The sequence below is a fragment of the Scyliorhinus canicula genome, chromosome 8 (genome assembly GCF_902713615.1).
Source record: "Scyliorhinus canicula chromosome 8, sScyCan1.1, whole genome shotgun sequence".
Lineage (NCBI taxonomy): Eukaryota > Metazoa > Chordata > Chondrichthyes > Carcharhiniformes > Scyliorhinidae > Scyliorhinus > Scyliorhinus canicula.
In genome coordinates this window covers 188,536,911-188,559,768 of record NC_052153.1, presented here as the reverse complement: position 1 = coordinate 188,559,768, position 22,858 = coordinate 188,536,911, and the positions used below count along the sequence as shown (strand labels likewise).

General features: G+C 47.8%; 1 protein-coding gene across 7 annotated transcripts in view; it reads left to right on the top strand.

The window, feature by feature from the left end:
* Positions 1–22,858, top strand: part of add1 (adducin 1 (alpha)) — a 211,472-nt gene that overhangs the window by 137,339 nt on the left and 51,275 nt on the right. For all 7 annotated transcript variants that reach the window (XM_038805871.1, XM_038805874.1, XM_038805875.1 and 4 more), the window contains exon 11: positions 3,105–3,191. In XM_038805871.1, coding sequence (XP_038661799.1) covers positions 3,105–3,191 — 87 coding nt within the window. The remainder of the gene's footprint in view (positions 1–3,104; positions 3,192–22,858) is intronic.

The window sequence follows — 22,858 nt, the reverse complement described above, 5'->3', positions numbered from 1 at the left end:
CTGTTAAAAATTGAATCACAAGGTTAAAACCTACAGGTGAAGGACTTAATGCTGAAGAATTTGCCTTTCATTACTGTATCTATTTTCTGTGTTCATTTTAATGGAACTATCTATAGCTAATTTCTGAAAAGTTAAAATTACTTGGGATTTGAGACTAATTTTTGTGAGTAATTAGTTGAAGATGAATGAAGAATTTAAAGTGCTGAAGAACAAAGCCGCTCCATAGTTTTGTATGATTTGATTACCCTTCCCCATTAGTTTTCTGCAGGAACATAGGATATGTAATAACAGTCATTCAGGGTATAAATTCACTGGCATATACCTTTTTATTATTAAATTTAATCTTCTACAAATCAGATCTGGCTCATCTCCAGGCCATTCCAAAGCAATGTTTCAATTAAACTTAATCCTGAACAAGTTTACTCAGGTGATTTTGGCCTTGGATCTCAAATTGTACATGACTTATACATGTACTTAAAGGAAAATTAATGTAATCCTAGGTAATTACTCATTTGGTGATCCTACTTTCCAAAAATACATTCTGACCAAAATTGATCTCAACTCAAATTTAACAAATCATCTTTTAATTCCAAACCCAGAGTTGTTGGTCAGCTAAGAGTGCTACATTTATATAAGTGATGTTGTAGCTCACTGATGCTTTGAGTAAGATTTCCAGCTTAGAATTTTAAAATTACAGCAAATTATGCGATTACAGTTTATCAAACACTCGTGTGCTTTTTTTCAAAAGAGCTATTGGTGAGTTCACATGTATGAACATTCTGTTTGGTCTGTCTTGTCCATCTATAACCAGAAGTTTGGCGTGGTCACAACAGTGATGGCTGTATCATAGCCCTGATTGGTTTGCTATCATTTTGTACGTAAGATTTCTCAAGACTAAGTAATCTTTTTAAATTTATCATTTTTAATGTCATGTCATTTTTTCTATAAAAAAAAAACAAAAGAAAGGTTTTTTTTCCATTTTGATTGTTCTAATGTGGTGGTCTCTCTCAATATAGTATTAGTTGTGGTATTTTTGTTTTGACTGTGTTAAAATTATTTCTGGTGAAAAGGTGCTGTAATTTTTTTGTCAGAAGAATGGTTATGAGTGAGTATTCATTCTTCCATATCCATCCCAATTTCTCCCCCCCTTTTTTTTAGGAATGATGAACATCCAAAGCTTTATTTTCTGTTATTTTTTACATAAATTCTAAATGCATTATTTCTGAGAGAAATTTTTAAAAGGTCTGTGGCATTCACAGACTTGAAATGGCTCATGCTTATTCTCTCTGCACATTGTTTGTACGCTTGGTGGGTTCTGATCAACTGGTCAAAGCTTCAGTATGAGTACATTGGAACATAGAAGATTAATTGTTTACTTGTGTCGGCTGCAAGTTATGATCAACTAGTCAGACCCACTCATCTACAGAAAAAAAGTATGCATGGAGGATAGGATTCAGCCTTTAACAAAAATATCATTAAGTGCTTAAAATTTGCTTGTGGTGGTTTTGCTGCGGGGTGGTTTTGAAAATGTATTTTCAGAAGTGATCAGCAATGCTAGTAATCACTAAATTAACCATGGAAATATTGTAAAATCTGGGTTGTTAATTCTAGTGTTCGTGTCCACAAAAGATTCTAAAGATAAATTAGTATTCTAGTTTCCAGTACAGAACTTTGGTGATGCCCGCTCATGACTTGCACATTAAAAAAACTCCTTCACCAAGCTTCTGGACTACCGATATCACACCACCACCCCTTCCTTTCCTTCTACTGGTCATTTTATGCTTTAATTTTGCTTTCGTGTAAATCTTGCAGAGCAATGAAGCAATGTTGTATAAGCACATTCTGCCCCTTTTTAGTAACACTTGATTGATTTTAGTAGCATCAATCCCATTAGGTTTCCCTTAGTTCTCTTCTAGTTAAAGTTGCTTAAGCAGAATGAGTTTAATCACTCTCTGTTCTGCTGCACACAAATCCACAACTCAAAATCACATATGATTCTTCAGCATAGACGCCACAAGGATGGTTGGTAAGAGATATGAACATGCATTAGGAGGTGCACCACTATGATTAAATGTTCCTGTTGACCAGAGTAGAAAGAAATGTATCACTCGTTTAATTGCACTAATCTGGGTGTACTTTACTGTAATATCTGGTGAGGGAAAAAAGGCTCTATTTCCCAACATTGACATCCTTCAACAATTCCTTCAATGCTAAATTGCCCCTCAGTGTCCAGGGGTGCACAGGTTATGTTAAGGGATTACGGGGATATGCGGGCAAGTGGGCTTGGGTGGAGTACACTTTCAGGGGGTTGATGCAGTCCCGATGGGCCGAATGGCCTCCTTCTGCACTGTAGGGGTTCTATGAATTGGAACACATAATACCCTTAACAAAATTCCGAGTGGTTATTTACTAAAAGTTCCTTCTCTGTCATTGGGTCAAAATCCTGGTTGTCCCCCCCCTAACACATACCTACAACACATACCTGCAGCCATTCGGGAAAGCAGCTCACCACCATCTTCTCTGGGGCGATTAGGAATGGGCAATAAATGCTGGCCTAGTCAACAATGCCTGCAATAAAAAAGAATTGTTGGCACAGCTTTATTGGCTAACCACTTTTACTCAGAATGTTAAAACTTAACCCCTTGCAAAATGCACTACCAAAGATGTTTGGTTGATGGCATTGCTCTCAGTAGGAGATGGGCAGAATTCTTAATTGCCGTTATTTGACCATGCTTGATATATTTATGTAACCATTGAATCAAAACCGCATTTCTGGATGATTTGGCGATCATTGTCTGGATCAATTTGACAGTCACACCAGGCAAATATTTCCCCAAATGGATAAAACTTTCTTAAGTTATCATTTCTAGTGTGTGCAAGTGAACAAGTACAATTGGCAAAACTTGTGAACAATCTCAAACAGTTACGCTGATATGTGAGAAACAGTGTATCAGCATTGGTTCAATGCTCTTGCTGCAATCCATGTTTACGCACTGAATGTTTTTAGTAAATGCATGATTTATTTCAATCTACAGTTTCACTTTGTTTTGTAGTTATAAAAACTGGCCTGGATACTGACCATTTGGTATTCTTGATGTTTATAGTGGACAAAAGAATCTGCTGGTCCAATTCCCAACCAGTTTGTGCCACTAAACACTGACCCACGCGAGTTCAAAGAGATGAGGAATAAGGTAGGACAAGAATGTCTCAAGTGCTTGTTCTGAAACGAAATGCTATATTGCTTTTTTATTAATGCTGAAGGAAATATTCCTTGAGTTTGAGCAGTGTGACATAGTCAAAAAGAAATTTTAATTTAGGAAGTGCTGTGTAGCACTAGAAATGTATCACGGCAATGGACCTATCCATGGTGTTTCAATTTGCTCTCTGTAAGGGCTTTTTTGAATATATATATATATTTTTATCTGATTTTTGTTTTATTTTACAAATTATGCAACCAAACCATTTTCAGCGCAAATATCAGAAGAAACAAGACAGGGTGACTTTAAAGCATAAAGTGTAATCTTGTGCTACTTCTCTCCACGACCCAGCCCTAATATCAAGGCCTAATAACCTTTGCCAGCGGCTCTATGGTTAATGCTTAGGGGTCAGGGTCTAGTCCCTCTTGGCAAACCAAAGTTCTTGGACCTTAAACCATTCGTGAGTACTGTCGCCAAGGATCTATGGTACACCACCTGAACCCACTTAATATATTCCTCACCCAGCCCAAATCTCCGCAATGTGTACACCAGTTAATTCAAAGGCTTTCTATGCTCCTAAGGAGATCACCAGCTTGTCCAGCGCTTACTTCTACATTCAATAACCTTTAACATTGTTACTGGAAAATCTGATCGTCCCAAACAATCATTGGAAGAATTCCCTCTAACCGCCTCGTAATACCTGAGATAACAACTTCAAATCAATATTTCAGAAGTGAGATTGGGCTGTAGGAGGCACATTCCTCCTGGTCCTTGCCTGTCTTCAAAATCAGGGAGCTGTTTGCCTCCCGAAGCGCCAGTCGCAGCAGACCTGTCTCAAAAGGAGTGACCGTACATACCAACCAATTTACAGACCCTTAAATTCCCTGTAAACCCAAAACTATCTGGCCCGAGGCTTTGCAGAGCAGAAGTTACTTGATAGCCACAGCCGCTTCATTTTTAGAGATAGGAGCACTAAGGACCAAAAGCTGATCCTATCAAATCACCGGGAGCTTGAGGAAAGAGATGAATCCCACCATGCATGTCATCACATCACCAGATTTATATAATTCAGCAGAAAAATCACCAAATGCCCTGGTAATATCTCAGTTTTTCTCCTATCTCCTGAGTTTGGCACAGAGGAGATAGCCCAAGAGTCCTCCCTCTTATTAGTCTACAAGGCCAATTACTAAGTTGGATTCATAGAATCACTACAGTACTGAAGGAGGCCATTCGGCCCATCGAGTCTGCACCAACCCTCTGAAAGAGCACCCTACTGACGCCGAATCCCCCAGCCCAAGAGTCCTCCCTCTTATTAGTCTACAAGGCCAATTAGTAAGTTGGATTCATAGAATTTACAGTGCAGAAGGAGGCCATTCGGCCCATCGAGTCTACACCGGCTCTTGGAAAGAGCACCCTACCCAAGGTCAACACCTCCACCCTATCCCAATAACCCAGTAACCCCACCCAACACTAAGGGCAATTTTGGACACTAATGGCAATTTATCATGGCCAATCCACCTAACCTGCACATCTTTGGACTGTGGGAGGAAACTGGAGCACCCGGAGGAAACCCACGCACACACTGGGAGGATGAGCAGACTCCGCACAGACAGTGACCCAAGCCGGAATCGAACATGGGACCCTGGAGCTGTGAAGCGATTGTGCTATCCACAATGCTACCCCAAACATAACCCCACCTAGGGGCAATTCAACATAGCCAACCCATCTAACCTGTGCATCTTTGGATTGAGAGAGGAAACCGGAAAACCCGGAGGAAACCCACGCAGACACAGAAAGAATGTGCAAAAACCGCACAGACAGTCACCAGCTTTATGGAATTGAACCCGGGCCTTTGGTGCAGTGAGGCAGCAATGCTAACCACTGTGCCACATGTTGCCATTTGGGCGTATTCCCAAACTCATGCAGTTTTTGCTTTATTAACCTTCGATTTCTCTTGGTCTGCTGTGTCAATAAAGAATCAAGAGCAACCCTAGCTGTGTTATCCTCCTTCAACAATTACTTGCTAAGAGCCCTTCTGTACTTCTCCTTCACGTCAGACAAACAAACCTCCAACCGGCTGGATCTCCAGCATTCTCTGGGCGGAATTCTCCGCAGGGGACCAAATTCGTGAAGGCCATCGTGAACTCGGCCGAGGTTCATGACGGCCTCGGAACCCGCTCCCCGCACCTAATTCACCCCCACCCGGGGAACTAGGAGCGGGCCTCCGTCTTTCCCGGCCGCGACCTCGTTGCGCGAGAATGTGAAGTCATCCGCGCATGCGCGGGTTGCCGGTTCCAATGCGCGGATGACTTCATCACGCAGACGGCACAAACCCACGCATGCGCGGTGCCGTCTTTCTCCACCGCCGCCCGGCAAGACGTGGCGGCTTGATGTTGCCGGGCGGCGGAAGGGAAAGAGCGCGTCTGTTTTGGACGCTGGCCCGACAATCGGTACGCACCGATCGCGGGCCTATCCCCTCCCGAGCACAGTCGCGGTGCTCCCGTCCAAAACGGGCATCTGGCGCCCGTTTCACGACGGCAGCGAGCAGGTGTGTTTGCTGCCGTGTTGAAACGGTCGTGAAGGGCCGGCTGCTAGGTCCATTCGCCTTGGAGTATCGCCGCTCGCCGTAAAAAACGGCGAGCGGCGATTCGTGTGGGGGGGGGGGGGGGAGAATAGCGGGAGGGCGTGAAAAATGTCGGGAGGCCCTCCCGCTATTCTCCCACCCGGCGAGGGGGGGGGGGGGGGGGGGGGGGGGAGAATCGCGCCCTCTGTCTTTTGTTGGTTATGTAAGAAATAACCCAACCCCTTGCATAGGCATTGCAGGTTTCCCACAGAGTGAAAGGAGAGACATTAGAAAGGGAATTAACCGAATAAAAAACAAAACCTCAAACTCCTTATTAAACTATATAATAAATGATTTATCCCAAAGCAGGGAGGCGACAAACCTGCATGACCTAAAGCGGCAGGGAGGGCTCTTGAACAAAAATTCCAGGAAGACGGGGGCATGGACTGAGATTACAATGCTACCCATAGAGCAAGAGGACACTAAATATAGGATCGACCTAGGCACAAAAAATGTGATATTAATGAGGGGCTAAGAAAAAAAGCATAATCCTGATCTATAGATTGCAAGGTCCTCTACACGCCAAGGTATCCCATGTCCTCACATGCCAATGCCAGTCTTCTAGCCTGCAAGGTGGGGGGATTTCTAGTAACACAGTTTCTCCATCAAGGGATTCAGATGACAATTAAAGTCTCCACCCACAAAAGAGTTAGCCGAGGTCAACTCTGGTGGTATCATGACCGGTACAGGCTTGGAGGGTCGAAGTGCCTGTTCTTGTACTGTATTGTTCTTTGTTCACTGTTCTGCAAAGTAAAATAAAACCTGAGTGATAAACTCCGGGCAATAATTTAGCAGGGCATATACATTCATTATTGAGACAGTTCCTCTGTGTACTAAGCCCTTCATAATCACATACCTGCCTCCCTAATCCTTAACACACTGCTTCATTTTGAAGGGAACATTCTTGTTGACCAGAACTGCTACACCCTTGCTTCTCGTTGGGAAAGAAGCAAGCAAGACCTGCCCCACCCATTCCCGCATTAAGTGCTCCTTGTTATCCAAGTGACTCCTGTAACAGGGCTGTGACAACTTTCTCTTTAAGAAAAGAAAATATCTTTTTCCTTTGATAGGATGATGACTTTTCCGTACATTCCAAAAGCAAGGTTTAAAATCAGTTATTGCCATTGAGTAGACCATCTGAAAAGTAGAATAGGATTTTCGCCCCACATTCAGCGTGCGCCATAACGCTCCTCCCCCATTTCCAACACCAGAGGCGCCAGAATATCCCTAACATGTTCTTCTCTTGGATAAAATACCTTAATTTATGGGATGCGGGCGTCACTGGTTAGGCCTGCATTTATTCCCATCCCTAGTTGCTCTTCAGATGGTGGTAGTGAATTGCCTTCTTGAACCGCTGCAGTCCATGTGGTATAGGTACACCCACAGAGCTGTTGGGTCAGGGAGTACCAGGATTTTGACCCAGCGACGGTGAAGGAACGGTGATATATTTCTAAGTTGGGGTGGTGAGTGACTTGGAGGGGAAGCTCCAGGTGGTGGGGTTCCCAGGTACCTTTTGCTCTTGTCCTTCTAGATGGTAGTGGTCATGGATTTAGAAGGTGCTGCCTAAGGAACCATGGCAAATTCCTGCAGTGCATCTTGTAGATGGTGCACACGGTTGCCACTGTTCATCGATGGTGGAGGGTTTGAATGTTTGTGGAAAGGCTAGCAATCAAGCGGGCTGCTTTGTCCTGGATGGTGTTGAACACTCAAGGACAAGAAAAAGATATTCAATGCAGCACTCAAATGTTAACACTTCCCACTAAGCAGGATGTGCGACAATGAAATCAGACAAACAACAACATGACAGGGAGAAAGTCAGATTTCAAATTTGCGGATTATCAGTTCAATTCCTTGCCCTCCGTGAATTTAACGAAGGCCAACGCACTAGTCGGATCATCTAAAGACTTAACGGAAACATTGGATATCATTTCAGGGTCGCGGGATAATGCATAATTCCAGCTGCCTTGAGTAGCCTTCGAGCTTCATCGAAGCCTTGACGCCTCAGCTACGCCGCTGCTGAAAGTCCCAGAAAAGGAGATCCTCACTGCTTCATGGAGCCAGGTCACACCTCACTGCAGGACCCTCTGGCAATCTTTACAGTTGTGGAAGCAAATGATTATAGGCCTGAGACGTTTGTCCCTCAACCTCAAAGACAGGATACAATGCGCCCTTTCCGAATGAAAACGCCCCGCCTTCACATCCAGCCCAAGAAAATGTGGCAGCCAACTCTCAAAAGAATTTGAACAGGAGTCTTGTGATCCACTCCTTCAGGCAGACTGATGATCCAGATATTCTTTCTCTGCCCTCAGTTCTCCAAATCTTCCAAGAATTCTGAGATACGGTGGCGACTATGAGGAAGTTGGTCGCACATTTGGTGGCTCCCGTTTCGTCAGACTTTTGGACCTTTTCCCCTGACTTTTTTGCCCTTTTGAGCGCGGAACTGGAAAGCAATAGTACTCGGGCGCTGAACCCATACGGAGTTGTATGGACTTAAGAAACCGGAGGGACCGTAAATAGCAGAAGAAGTGGTCAAGGAAGGGCACGGTTGAGGCTGTGAGAGAGACCAATATGGCTGATGTCCAGAGCAAGACGCCGACAGCCCAGCCTACAATGGAGCAGGTCCTACAGGCCATGCAGGAGGGCTTTTTAACTCTGAAGTGCGATAATTTGGAGCCGCTCCAGAAGTCGATTGACTGAGTGGAAAAATGGCTGGATGATCAGGCTGAGAAGCTCCAGAAGCTGGAGAAGACGGTGGAGGAGCAGGTTGACTTTCAAACGGTGGCGGACGTGGAGATTCGGAGGTTGAGGGATTAGCAAAAGATGCTCCTGGAAGGGCTGGAGGACCTGGACAACAGATCTCGCCGGCAGAATGTAAGAATTGTTGGCCTCCCGGAGGGGGCTGAGGGGCTGGATGCTGCTGCGTATGTGGAGTATATGTTTCGGAAGCTGCTGGGGAACGAGGTGTTTCCTTGCCCGCCGGTGGTGGATATGGCACACAGAGTGCAGGTGAGGCAGCTGCGACGAGGGGGTCCTGCACGAGCGATGGTGGTCCGGTTCCACAGGTACCTCGACAAGGATAGTGGGCAACACGGTAGCATGGTGGTTAGCATAAATGCTTCACAGCTCCAGGGTCCCAGGTTCGATTCCCGGCTGGGTCACTGTCTGTGCGGAGTCTGCACGTCCTCCCCGTGTGTGCGTGGGTTTCCTCCGGGTGCTCCGGTTTCCTCCCACAGTCCAAAGATGTGCGGGTTAGGTGGATTGGCCATGCTAAATTGCCCCTAGTGTCCTAAAAAGTAAGGTTAAGGGGGGTTGGGTTACGGGTATAGGGTGGATATGTGGGTTTGAGTAGGGTGATCATGGCTCGGCACAACATCGAGGGCCGAAGCGCCTGTTCTGTGCTGTACTGTTCTATGTTCTATGTTCTAAGGAGCAGGTTCTGCAATGGGCCAAGAGCACATGAAGCTGTACTTGGGACAATAGCACCCTGCGTGTTTACCAAGACCTGACCACTGAGGTGGCCAGGAGGAGGAGAGGCTACAGGCAGGCTACAGGAGATTTTGTACAAGAACAAAGTGACGTTCAGGCTGCTTTTTCCAGCGTGACTGTGGGTTACGTATGAGAGCCAGCACCACTATTTTGAGGAACCCGAAGAGGCGATGGACCTTGTTAAGCATGGGCTGGCCGTGAGCTGAGGACTCTTGGACTCATGGTAGAACTTGTAAGTCTATTTTGTTTCTCTCTCGCTGTGAGAGATGCCTGCATGCTTGGGTCTGTTCTTTTCGGGGGTTTTTTTGCCCTTTTTTAGGTTGATGTATTTTAGTTGCGAGGTGTTTTTTCTTGTTCTTTTTCAGGGTTCCCTTGAATGTTTCCTTTTTGGCTTTCTTGTTTGGTTGGAGTTTTGGTAGGGGAAAAATATAAAAAAGAAAATAGTTAAAAAGGTGCGGTTATGATGGGGGTTTCGCGGGAATTTTTTTTGCAATCTTTTTGTGTGTGGAGGGGAAGGGCTGAGAGTGCCTAGTACTTCTTATCTCTATTTGTTTGATTTAAATTGCACTATAGTTGGGGATGTTTCTGACTTGTATAGAGTTTTTCTTTAAGCAGGGCTGGTTTGGGGAAGTGGTATGGATGGGCTGGCGGGGGGAGGGGAGCCAGGGAACAACGGGTGAGAGACGCGCTGGTGCCGAAACTGGGAGCCACCAGGCTAGCTGGGTGGGCTAGTCAGCGGAAGCCAGGTGGGGGGCGTTCATATAGTTAGATTAGAGCAGGGGTTAGACGGTAGGATGGTGTTGCTTTGGGGGGGGGGAGAAAGAGTTGATCTGCTGACGAGGATGGAAAGTGGACATGGCAACTGTGAGGAGGTCATGGGTGGAGGCGGGCCAGAGGATACGCGACACATGGCTGGGGGGCTGGCCAAGGAAAGGGGGATGGCTGATCGGCAAGTGTGGGGAGGGGGGGGAGAGAGTGCGGGGGGGGAGAGAGTGCGGGGGGGGGGGGGGGGGGGGGGGGAGAGAGGAGAGTGCCCCCCAACCAGGCTGTTCACCTGGAATGTTAGAGGGCTAAACGGGCCGGTAAAGAGGGCGCAATATGTTTGCGGGTTCTGAAGGCAGACGTAGTCATGCTGCAGGAGACTCACCTGAAAGTGGCAGACCAGGTTAGGCTAAGGAAAGGTTGGGTTAGTCAGATCTTTATTCAAGGCTCGACACTAAGACTAGGGGGGGTTGCGATCCTGATTAATAAAAGGGTTCAATAGACAGGAAGGCGCCGGAGTGTTGAGTCACTGGGCTAGCAGATTGGCTAGTCAAGGGAGTCAGATGGGGGGGAAGTTACAGCCAGTAGATGGCAGGGGTGGAGGTATCGGGGGATGGGGTTAGGGGAGGGGGGAGTTGTTCTGCTGACGGGAGAGGGACTTGAAATAGGCACTGGAAAGGAGGTAGAGGGTGGAGGCAACCAAAGGGCGGGCCAGAAATGGCGCGACGCACGGGCCAGGGGCCGGCCCGAGAAAGGCTATGGCTGACCGGCGGGGTGGGGGGGGGGTGGATGTGCCCCCCGACCAGGCTGATCACCTGGAACGTCAAGGGACTGAATGGGCCGGTTAAGAGGGCGCGGGTGTTCGCGCACTTGCGGGCCCTGAGGGCGGACGTAATTATGTTGCAGGAGACACATCTGAAAGTGTCGGACCAGACCAGGCTAAGGAAGGGCTGAATTTGCCAGGTCTTCCACTCGGACTTGGACTCGAAGTCCAGAGGGGTGGCAATCATGATCAACAAGCGCGTGCAATTTGAGGCAGAGGGCATATCCGCAGACAGGGGGGGCAGATACCTGATGGTACGGGGCAGACTGGAGGGGAGAAGAGTGGTGCTGGTGAATATATATGCCCCGAACTGGGATGACGTGGACTTCATTAAAAGAGTGCTGGGGAAGATCCCGGACTTGGATTCTCGCAGGCTAATAATGGGAGGGGACTTTAACATGGTCCTTGACCCGACTTTGGATCGGTCGTGTCCCAGAACGGGTAGACTCTCAGCAATGGCAAGGAGCTGAAAGGGTTTATGGAGCAAATGGGGGCAGTGGACCCCTGGAGAGATAGACAGCCAACAGGAAGGGGCTACTCGTTTTACTCGCACGTCCATAAAGTATATTCCAGGATAGATTTCTTTGTACTAAGCAGGGACTGTATGGGGGAGGTAAAGAACACGGAATACTCAGCAATTACCATTTCAGACCATGCCCCGCATTGGGTGGGCCTGCAGTTCGGGGGAGCGAGCTATCAACGCCCGCAATGGAGGCTAGATGTGGGACTGCTGTCGGAGGAGGGGATCTGCGAGAGGCTTCGGAAATGTATAAAAAATTACCTGCAGGTGAATGACATGGGGGAGGTCTCAGCGGCGACCTTGTGGGAGGCGCTAAAGGCAGTAGTGCGGGGGGAGCTGATTTCAATTGGGGCCCACAGAGCCAAGGCAGACCGGGCAGAGATGGATAGATTGGTCAGGGAAATGGGTCGGATAGAGGAAGAGCACACGGAGTCCCTGGGGGAGGTTTTACTCGGGGAGAGGCAGACTCTGCAGGCGGAACTGGGGGCACTATCCACGTGCAGGGCCGTGGAACAGCATAGGAAGGCGAGGGGAGTGGTGTACGAGCATGGGGAAAAGGCTAGCAGACTGTTAGCGCAGCAACTCAGGAGGAGGGAGGCGGCCAGGGAAATAGGTAGAGTGAGGGACGAGGGGGGGCGCAAAGTGGAGGACCCGGCAGAATTGAATAGGGTATTCCGGGACTTCTATCGTAAGCTGTATACTTCGGAGCCGCCGGAAGAACCGGAGGGGATGAAAAGGTTTCTGGACGGGTTAACATTCCCAACAGTTGGTGGGGGGGCGAGTGGAAGAGCTGGGGGCCCCGATTAGAGTAGAGGAGGTATTGGGGGGCCTTAAGGCTATGCAGTCGGGGAAGTCCCCAGGGCCGGATGGATACCCAGTAGAGTTTTATAGGAAGTTCTCTGAGCTGGTGGGCCTGGTCTTGGCGAGGGTTTTCAATGAGGCAAGGGACAGAGGGACCCTGCCGCCGACAATGTCACAAGCCACCATATCTCTGATATTGAAGCGGGGTAAAGACCCAGAGGCGTGCGGGTCCTACAGGCCAATCTCCCTGATTAATGTAGACGCCAAGCTCCTGGCAAAGGTACTGGCGGGTAGAATGGAGGACTGTGTACCGGAGGTGATTGGGGAGGATCAAACGAGGTTCGTGAAAGGTAGGCAGCTGGCGGCCAATCTGAGGAGATTGCTCAATGTGATAATGATGCCCCCGGCGGGTAGAGAGGTGGAGGCAGTGGTGGCAATGGACGCCGAGAAGGCCTTTGACCGGGTGGAGTGGGACTATCTATGGGAGGTGCTCGGACGGTTTGGGTTCGGGGAGGGATTGGTGGATTGGATCAAATTATTATATCAGGCCCCGAAGGCCAGCGTCAGGACCAACAGAGAAGTGTCGGAGTACTTTAGGTTGTACCGAGGGACCAGACAGGGCTGCCCGCTCTCCCTGCTGCTGTTTGCGCTGGCCATAGAGCCGCTGGCGATTGCGCTGAGAACCGCAGAGGGTTGGAAGGGGATGGTGAGGGGCGGGGTTGAAGACAGGGTTTCTCTTTATGCAGACGACCTGCTCCTGTACGTGTCGGACCCAGTGGCCGGGATGGGAACTATACTGGGAATGCTGAGGAAGTTCGGCCAGTTCTCAGGATACAAATTAAATACGGTCAAGAGTGAAATGTTTGTGGTCCAGGCAAGGGGCCAGGAGAACAGATTGAGAGGGCTACCGTTTAGGCTGGTTGAGGAAAATTTCCGGTATTTGGGAATCCAGGTGGCACGAGACTGGGGCAGGCTGCATAAGTTAAATTTGGCCAGGGTGGTGGAGCAAATGAAGGGAGAGTTTCGGAGATGGGATGCACTCCCACTGTCGCTGGCAGGGAGGGTGCAGACTGTAAAGATGACAATCCTCCCTCGATTTTTGTTTATTTTTCAGTGCCTCCCGATCTTTATCCCACAGTCCTTCTTCAAAAGAGTTAACGGGCTGATCATGAGCTTTGTCTGGGCGGGAAAATCCCCGCGGGTGAAGAAGGCGATGTTGGAGAGGAACCGCGGCGAGGGAGGGCTGGCTTTGCCGAGTCTGGTCAATTATTACTGGGTGGCCAACATCGCAATGATAAGGAAGTGGATGGTGGGTACGGGGTCTATTTGGGAGTGGGTGGAGGCGGCTTCGTGCAGGGGCTCCAGCTTGGAAGCCCTGGTCACGGCTCCTCTACCGCTGCCGCCGGCCAAGTACACCACTAGCCCGGTAATGGTGGCGACCCTGCAGATATGGGGCCAGTGGAGGAGGCATGTGGGGGAGATGGGGGCGTCTGTCTGGGCGCCAATCTGCGACAACCATCGGTTTGCCCCCGGCAGTATGGATGGGGGGTTCCGAGTATGGCGACGAGCAGGGGCGGGAAGGGTGGGTGATATATTCCGGGAAGGGAGCTTCGCGAGTTTGAGGAGCTTGGAGGAGAAATTTGTGTTGGTATGGGGAAATGATTTTAGATACCTACAGTTGCGGGACTTTGTTCGTAGACAGGTCCCATCTTTCCCGCGCCTCCCGCCAATGGGGATCCTCGACAGAATAGTCTCTAGAAGGAAAGAAGGGGAGGGCAGAGTCTCGGGTGTATATATACGGTGCTCATGAGGGAGGGAGGGTCCCAGATAGAGGAACTGAAACTTAAATGAGAGGAGGAGCTAGGCGGGGAAATGGAGGATGGGCTATGGGCAGAGACCCTGAGTAGGGTAAATTCGGCCGCGACATGTGCTAGGCTCGGGCTGATCCAATTTAAGGTCGTTCACTGGGCCCATATGACGGTGGCTCGGATGAGCAAGTTTTTCGGGATAGAGGACAAATGCGCTAGGTGCGCGGGAGGACCAGCGAACCATGTTCACATGTTTTGGGCATGCCCTAAGCTGAGGGGGTACTGGGAGGGATTTGCGGGGGTCATGTCCCAGGTGCTAAAAACAAGGGTGGTGATGAGTGGCAATTTTTGGGGTTTCGGAAGACCCGGGCGTCCAGGGGGTGAAAGAGGCCGATGTGTTGGCCTTTGCTTCCCTGATAGCCCGGCGACGAATATTATTGGCGTGGAGGGACGCGAAGCCCCCGAAGACTGAGTGGTGGCTTGCGGACATGTCGAGTTTCCTGGGGATGGAAAAAATTAAGTTCGCCTTGAGGGGATCTGTGCAGTGGTTCACCCGGAGGTGGCAACCATTTATTGACTACTTTGCGGGAGAGTGAGCGTCAGCAGGGGGGAGGGGGGGTAGAGTAGAGTAGGAGGGAAAATATGGCGGGTAGTACCGGTGGGAGGGGAGCGGGCTTGTGCAATATGTTACGATGGAAGTATTGAAAGTACGTGGATGTTTGCACATTTTTGCCTTTTTTGCTTTCTTTCTGATGATGTCTGTAACTGTTTATAAAGCCAAAAACTACCTCAATAAAATTGTTTATTAAAAAAAATAATAAAAGGGTTCAATTTGAGGCGGAGGATACAGTTGCGGACGGGGGCGGCAGATTTGTTACGGTTAGGGGTAAACTCGATGGGGTGAAAGTAGTCTTGGTTAGTGTGTATGCCCCTAATTGGGACGATGTGGATTTTATCAGGAGGTTGCTAGGGAAGATCCCCAACTTGGACTCGTGGAAACTGATCATGGGTGGGGACTTTAACACAGTCTTGGACCCGAGCCTGGACCGGTCATGTTCAAGAACGGGCAGGTTGCCAGCACTGGCAAAGGAACTGAGAGGGTTCATGGAGCAAATGGGGGGGAGCTGATCCGTGGAGATTCAGCCGGCCGTTGGCGAGGGAGTTTTTGTACTACTCCCACGTACACGAGGTGTATTCCCAAATTGATTTCTTTGTCATAAGTAGGGACTTGTTGGCCGGGATGGTGGGGACATGAATATTCGGCAATTGCCATATCGGACCAAGTTTCGTACTGGGTAGATCTACAGATTCGTAAGGATAGCATTCAGCGCCCACAATGGAGGCTGGAAGTTGGATTGCTAGCAGACGATGCGGTGTGTGAGAGACTCAGGAAATGCATGCAGAATTACCTGCAGGTAAATGATATCGGAGAAGTCTCAGCAGCGGTGCTCTGGGAGGCACTGAAGGCAGTGGTGAGAGGGAGCTGATCTCAATCCAGGCTCATAGGGACAGGACAGATAGGGCAGAAATGGACCAACTGGTTAAGGAAATTTTACAGATGGACAGGAGTTACGCAGAATCCCCGAGTTACTCGGGAAACGACCGAGGCTGCAGGCCGAGTTTGGGGTGCTGACTACAGGCAAGGCCGGAGAGCAGCTTAGAAAGGTAAAAGGCGCGATATATGAGCACGGAGAGAAGGCCAGCAGAATGCTCACGCAATAACTAAGGAAGAGAGAAGCGGTTAGAGAGATGGGAAGGATAGCAGATGGGGAGGGAAATTTGGTGGGGGACCCGGCAGGGCTGAACAAGGTGTTTAGGGACTTTTATAGTAAGCTGTACACTTCAGAACTCCCCAGGGGACCGGAGGGGATGAAGCGATTCCTGGACGGACTGACCATCCCAAGAGTGGGTAGGGGGTTGGTAGACGGACTGGGGGCCCTGGTCAGGATTGAAGAGGTATTAGGGGGCCTGAAGGTCATGCAGTCGGGTAAAGCCCCGGGACTGGATGGGTATCCAGTGGAGTTTTATAAAAAGTTTGCCGAGATAGTGGGGCCGGTGCTGGTCAGGGTTTTAACGAGGCAAGAGACCAGAGGGGTTCTACCCCTGACGATGTCACAGGCCACTATTTCACTTATTCTGAAACGGGGTAAAGACCTTGTGGGTCTTATAGGCCGATATCTTTGATCAACGTAGATGCTAAGTTATTGGCCAAGATCTTGACGACTACAATTGAGGACTGTGTACCGGACGTAATTGCGGAGGACCAAACAGGGTTCGTAAAGGGTAGGCAACTGGTGGCCAATCTAAGAATGCTGTTTAATGTGATTATGATGAGAGCAGGGAGACAGAGATAGTGGTAGCTATGGATGCGGAAAAGGCTTTTGACTGAGTCGAGTGGGATCTGTGGGAGGTGCTGGGACGGTTTGGGTTCGGGGAGGGGTTCATTGACTGGGTCAGGCTGTTATATCAGGCCCTAGAGGCTAGTGTAAGGGCAAATAGGACGACATCCGATTACTTTAAACTGCACCACGGGACAAGACAGGGTTGATCTCTCTCCACACTGCTGTTCGCGCTGGCCGTAGAGCCCCTGGCAATTGCTCTGAGAGTTTCAAGGGACTGGAAAGGGCTGGTCTGGGGGGGGGGGGGAAGAGAGTGGAATATAAAATCTCGTTATACGCGGATGACCTGCTGTTATATGTATCGGACCCAATGGCGGGGATGGACGCTATCATGGAAACCCTGAGGGAATTTGGCCGGTTTTCAGGATATAAATTGAACATGGCTAAGAGGTAGTTGTTCGTAATTCAGGCGAGGGGCCAGGAGAGTAGGCTGAAGGGGTTGCCGTTCAGGCTGGTAGGGCTTCAGATACTTGGGGATACAGGTGGCATGGGACTGGGGCAAGTTGCATAAGCTCAACCTGTCCCGACTGGTCGAACGAGTGAGGGAGGAGGTCTGGTGTTGGGATGCGCTCCCGCTGTCACTAGCGGGGAGGCTGCATTCTGTTAAGAATTCTCCCGAGATTCTTGTTCATATTTCAGTGTCTCCCCGTTTTCATCCCGAGGTCCTTTAAGAGGCTGAATAAAATTATCCTGGGATTTGTATGGGCGGGGAAGTCCCCGCGGGTGAGGAAGGTGATGCTCGAAAGGAGCAGAGGGGAAGGGGGGCTGGCGTAGCCGAACTTCAGCAACTTCTACTGGGCGGCCAGCATAGCGATGATAAGGAAATGGATGGTGGATACGGGGTCGGTTTGGGAGTGGATGGAAGCTGCTTCATGCAGAGGCACCAGTTTGGCAGCCCTGGTTATGGCACCTCTGCCGCTCCCGCCGGCGCAGTACTCCACCAGCCCTATAGTGGTAGCTGCTCCTCGGATCTGAGGCCAGTGGAGGAGGCACATAGGGGAAGTGAGAGCATCGGTGTGGAACCCAATCTGCGGCAATCACCGATTTGCCCCATGGAACATGGACGGCGGATACCGACTGTGGCGGAGGGCGGGGATTGCGAGAGTGGGTGATCTGTTCTTGGAAGGGAGCTTCCCGAGCATGAGGGCGTTGGAGGTGAAGTTTGGGCTAGTGGGAGGGAATGACTTTAGATACTTACAGGTGCGGGATTTTGTGCGCAGGCAGGTGCCGTCCTTCCCACACCTCCCGCCAAAGGGGAGGCAGGACAGGGTAGTATCGAGGGGAGAGGTAGGTGAGGGTAGAGTCTCAGATATTTACAAAGAACTAATGGGAACAGAGGATACACAGACTGAGGACCTGAAGCTTAAGTGTGACTATCGCTTCAAATGCAAATGGCTGCATTAGATTTTGTTACATGGGAAGGAGTCCATTTACAACATTTTCTTCCTAACTATAATTTTTATTTTTATTTTATAAATTTAGAGTACCCAATTCATTTTTTCCAATTAAGCAGCAATTTAGCATGGCCAATCCACCTACCCTGCACATCTTTGGGTTGTGGGGGCAAAACCCACGCAAACACGGGGAGAATGTGCAAACTCCACACAGAGATAGTGACCCAGAGCCGGGATCGAACCTGGGACCTCGGTGCCGTGAGGCAGCAGGGCTAAACCACTGCGCCACCGTGCTGCTCTCATAACTATAATTTATCTTTCTTGTGACTCTTTGTACCCGAGGATGATGTTCCAGTGTAATACTAAGGGTTAAACCATTAGACCTTGGAAAAGCAATAGGCTGTTCAGTCCATCGAATCTGCTCTGCCATGCAATGAGATACTAACTGATCTGATATAATAATCCTAACTCCACTTTCCCGCCTTATCCATAATACCTGATGATTTTCTTACTGATTAAAAATCTGTCTATTTCAGCCTTGGACATTTTAAACACAGCCTCAAGAGGCCTCTGCAGTAAATAAATCCACAGATTCACCACCCTCTCAGCAGAAATTCCTCCTGATCTCTGTCTTAAATAGTGACCTCCTCACTCAGATTATGCCCTCTGGTCCTAGACTCTCCCACAAAGGGAAACAACCTCTTGGCATCTCCCTGCCAAACCGGAGAATCCGCTAAGCCTCAATAAACTAGTCTCTCATTCTTGTAAACTTCAGTGAGTACAGGCCCAACATACTCAAACTCTCCTCATGAGAAAATCCTTCCATACCGGGATCAAACTAGTGAACCTTCTCTGGACTGCCTCCAATACCATTATATCTTGCCTTAGATAAGGGACTAGAACTGTTTACAGTATTCCAGGTATGCCCTGTATAGCTTTAGCAAGACTTTTTATACTCCATTGCTTTTGAAATAAAGGCCAATATTCCACTTTCCTTCCTTATGCCCTGCTGAACCTGCATGGTAGCTTTTTGTGATTTATGCGCGAGGACCCCCAAATCCCTTTGTGCTGCAGCTTTCTGCAGTCTTTCTCCATTTAAATAATATTCAGCTCCTTTATCCTTCCTACCAAGGTGCATAAGTTCACATTTTCCAACATTATATTCCACCTGCCAAATTTTTGCCTACTCACTTAACCTGACTCTTCATGTAATCTTCATCACTTGCCTTCCCACCTATTTTTGTGTCATCTATAAACTTGGCAATAGTACATTCACTTCCCTTGTCCAAGTCATTAATATAGTGTTATGACACCCTGGGCTAGGGTGCAGTCGATTCCAGCCTCGGAATACCAACACAAGTGAATTGACCAATCTTCCGTATAAGGTTTCTGAGATCTTTGGCCCTTGACTGCGCCAATGACCTACAGGCACCTGTTTTATCTATTACCCTTCTGCACTGTGTACGTCTTGTCCTTCTGTAATTTTAAGTGCTTGGCTCTGTTTTCATGCTAAAAGGTCCAAACAATTTGGAAGCATAGCTTAAAATGTCATGCAATTACTTGATTTGCTTGTTATATTTTGATAGATTAGGTAGTTAGGCAATTCTCCAAGCTGTTCAGTAAATGAACTTTTTTTTTATTTGAACAGCTCTGCACAACCTGCTGCTACCCAAAAGGTGCATTCTTCTTTGGAGAAGTCTTTTAAAAAATTTAATATCAGTTTTAGCTCCTTCATTTCCTGCCGGTATTAAATCAGGACATGATGCATTTTTTAATGTTTAGCTATCATCAGAGGAGCATTTACCCTCCCCTTTGGGGGTCTTGGCACATGTATGCAAGCATTCATTCCAAGTGCTTTCTTCAGTCAGTCCAAACTAGTCCACATCTCAAAAATAACTATTAGTCAGCTAAATCAATGGCACGCATAGTACTGCTCCAATTTTCTCCAATGTTCGATGTAACATTACATTAAATGTAATCAAGTCCAGTATCTGATCACTCTTCACTACATCAAACCAAACTAAGGCCATTTATGTATTTACATTCAAGTAATCAATATAAAGCATTTATACCTACTGCTGTATCATATTCAATAGCGAAAATAAATACAAACATGTATATTTACATTTAAGCCATATCCCACTCCTCAATCCTAACCACCAGGCTAAATCTTTCAAAGGGCCTATATGGCTTTTCTGGCTACAAACTACTTATAAAGCTTTACCATGAGAATGCTGACTGACCAGTTGTTTTTTTCCAATGCATTTTGGCATTCAATTGTGGCTTTAGTTAACTTCAGCTTAGCTGATATCTGTACCTAATAAATATAAGAAGCTTTATTGTCACAAGTAAGTTACATTAACACTACAATGAAGTTACTGTGAAAAGCCCCTAGTCGCCACATTCCGGCGCCGGTTCGGGTACACAGAGGAGGAATTCAGAATGTCCAATTCACCTAACAAGCACGTCTTTCAGGATTTGTGGAAGGAAGCCGGAGCGCCTGGACGAAATGCATGCAGACACGGGGAGAACGTGCAGACTGTGCAGTCTCCCAAGCTGGGAATCGAACCTGGACTCTGGCGCTGTGAAGCAACAGTGCTAACCACTTATACATGCAATCTTGCCAGTGTTTTATACTTTTTGGAATATTTATTTTTGAAGCTACTTTCCATCTATTTATGTAAATAACTTTATTTTTCATTTCTGTAACTTACTTCCATCAACCAGCACACCCCAATCTCAATTTTTGAAGCTTTTCTTTATACCTGAAAACTGAACCCATTCTTACAGCAGGTACCAGGTTGTCTGCGACAATCATTTTCTCAACCTAATGATATTTGATGATACAATGGCTAATAATATGAATTAAGGGGTTGTAGGACAGGAAATTTTCCCAACAGAAACATCATGTTACTATTGTTCCTTTCCTCTCACTGCTGGATGCGCGCATTAACACCCTGTAGATCATGCTTCTGTTGTGTTATCTGAGCTGTGCTGATTCTTTTGACCTGAATCAGCCTCTTCTCGCTTCCTCGGAGCTGTTCTAAACAAGATGATTCTGGATAGGAGCAAAAGTAACAGGGTAGTTGTTATGGGGGACTTTAACTTTCCAAATATTGACTGGAAACACTGTAGTTCAAGTACTTTAGATGGGTCCGTTTTTGTCCAATGTGTGCAGGAGGGTTTCCTGATGCAGTATGTAGATAGGCCAACGAGGGGCGAGGCCGTATTAGATTTGGTGCTGGGTAATGAACCAGGACAGGTAGATTTTGAGGTAGGTGATAGTGAGCACAATTTGATTACGTTTACTTTAGCGATGGAAAGGGATAGGTATACACCGCAGGGCAAGAGTTATAGCTGGGGGAAAAGGCAATTGTGATGCGATGAGGCAAGACTTAGGATGCATCGACTGGAGAGGAAAACTGCAGGGGATGGGCACAATGGAAATGTGGAGCATGTTCAAGGAGCAGCTACTGCGTGTCCTTGATAAGTATGTACCTGTTAGGCAGGGAGGAAGTGGTCGAGCGAGGGAACCATGGGTTACTAAAGCAGTTGAAACACTTGTCAAGAGGAAGAAGGAGGCTTATGTAAAGATGAGACGTGATGGTTCAGTTAGGGCGCTTGAGAGTTACAAGTTAGCTAAGAAGGCTCTAAAGAGAGAGCTAAGAAGAGCCAGGCGAGGACATGAGAAGTCTTTGGCAAGTAGGATCAAGGATAACCGTAAAGCTTTCTATAGATATGTCAGGAATAAGAGAATGACTAAGGTAAGAGTAGGGCCAGTCAAGGACAGTAGTGGGAAGTTATGCGTGGAGTCCGAGGAGATAGGAGAGGTGCTAAATGAGCATTTTTCATCTGTATTCACACAGGAATAAGACAAAGTTGTCGAGGAGTATACTGAGATACAGACTACTAGACTAGAAGGGCTTAAGGTTCATAAGGCGGAGGTGTTAGCGATTCTGGAAAGTGTGAAAATAGATAAGTACCCTGGGCCGGATGGGATTTATCCTAGGATTCTCTGGGAAGCTAGGGAGGAGGTTGCTGAGCATTTGGCTTTGATCTTTAAGTCATCTTTGTCCACAGGAATAGTGCCAGAAGACTGGAGGATAGCAAATGTTGTCCCCTTGTTCAAGAAGGGGAGTAGAGATAACCCCGGTAACTATAGACCAGTGAGCCTTACTTCTGTTGTGGGAAAAGTCTTGGAAAGGTTTATAAGAGATAGGATGTATAATCATCTGGAAAGGAATAATTTGATTAGAGATAGTCAACATGGTTATGTGAAGGGTAGGGGGTCGTGCCTCACAAACCTCATTGTGTTCTTCGAGAAGGTGACCAAACAGGTGGATGAGGGTAAAGCAGTTGATGTGGTGTGTATGGATTTCAGTAAAGCGTTTGATAAGGTTCCCCACGGTAGGCTATTGCAGAAAATACAGAGGCATGGGATTCAGGGTGATTTAGCAGTTTGGATCAGAAATTGGCTAGCTGATAGAAGACAAAGGGTGGTGGTTAATGGGAAATGTTCTGACTGGTGTGCAGTTACTAGTGGTGTACCACAAGGATCTGTTTTGGGGCCGCTGCTGTTTGTCATTTTCATAAATGACCTGGAGGAGGGCGTAGAAGGATGGGTGAGTAAATTTGCAGATGACACTAAAGTTGGTGGGAGTTGTGGACTGTAATGTTACAAGTTACGGAGGGGCATAGATAAGCTGCAGAGCTGGGCTGACAGGTGGCAAATGGAGTTTGATGGAGAAAAGTGTGAGGTGATTCATTTTGGAAGGACTAACAGGAAGACAGAGTACTGGGCTAATGGTAAGATTCTTGGTAGTGTGGACGAGCAGAGAGATCTCGGTGTCCATGTCCATAGATCCCTGAAAGTTGCCACCCAGGTTGAGAGGGTTGTTAAGAAGGCGTACGGTGTGTTAGCTTTTATTGGTAGAGGAATTGAGTTTCGGAGCCATGAGGTCATGTTGCAGTTGTACAAAACTCTGGTGCGGCCGCATTTGGAGTATTGCGAGCAGTTCTGGTCGCCACATTATAGGAAGGATGTG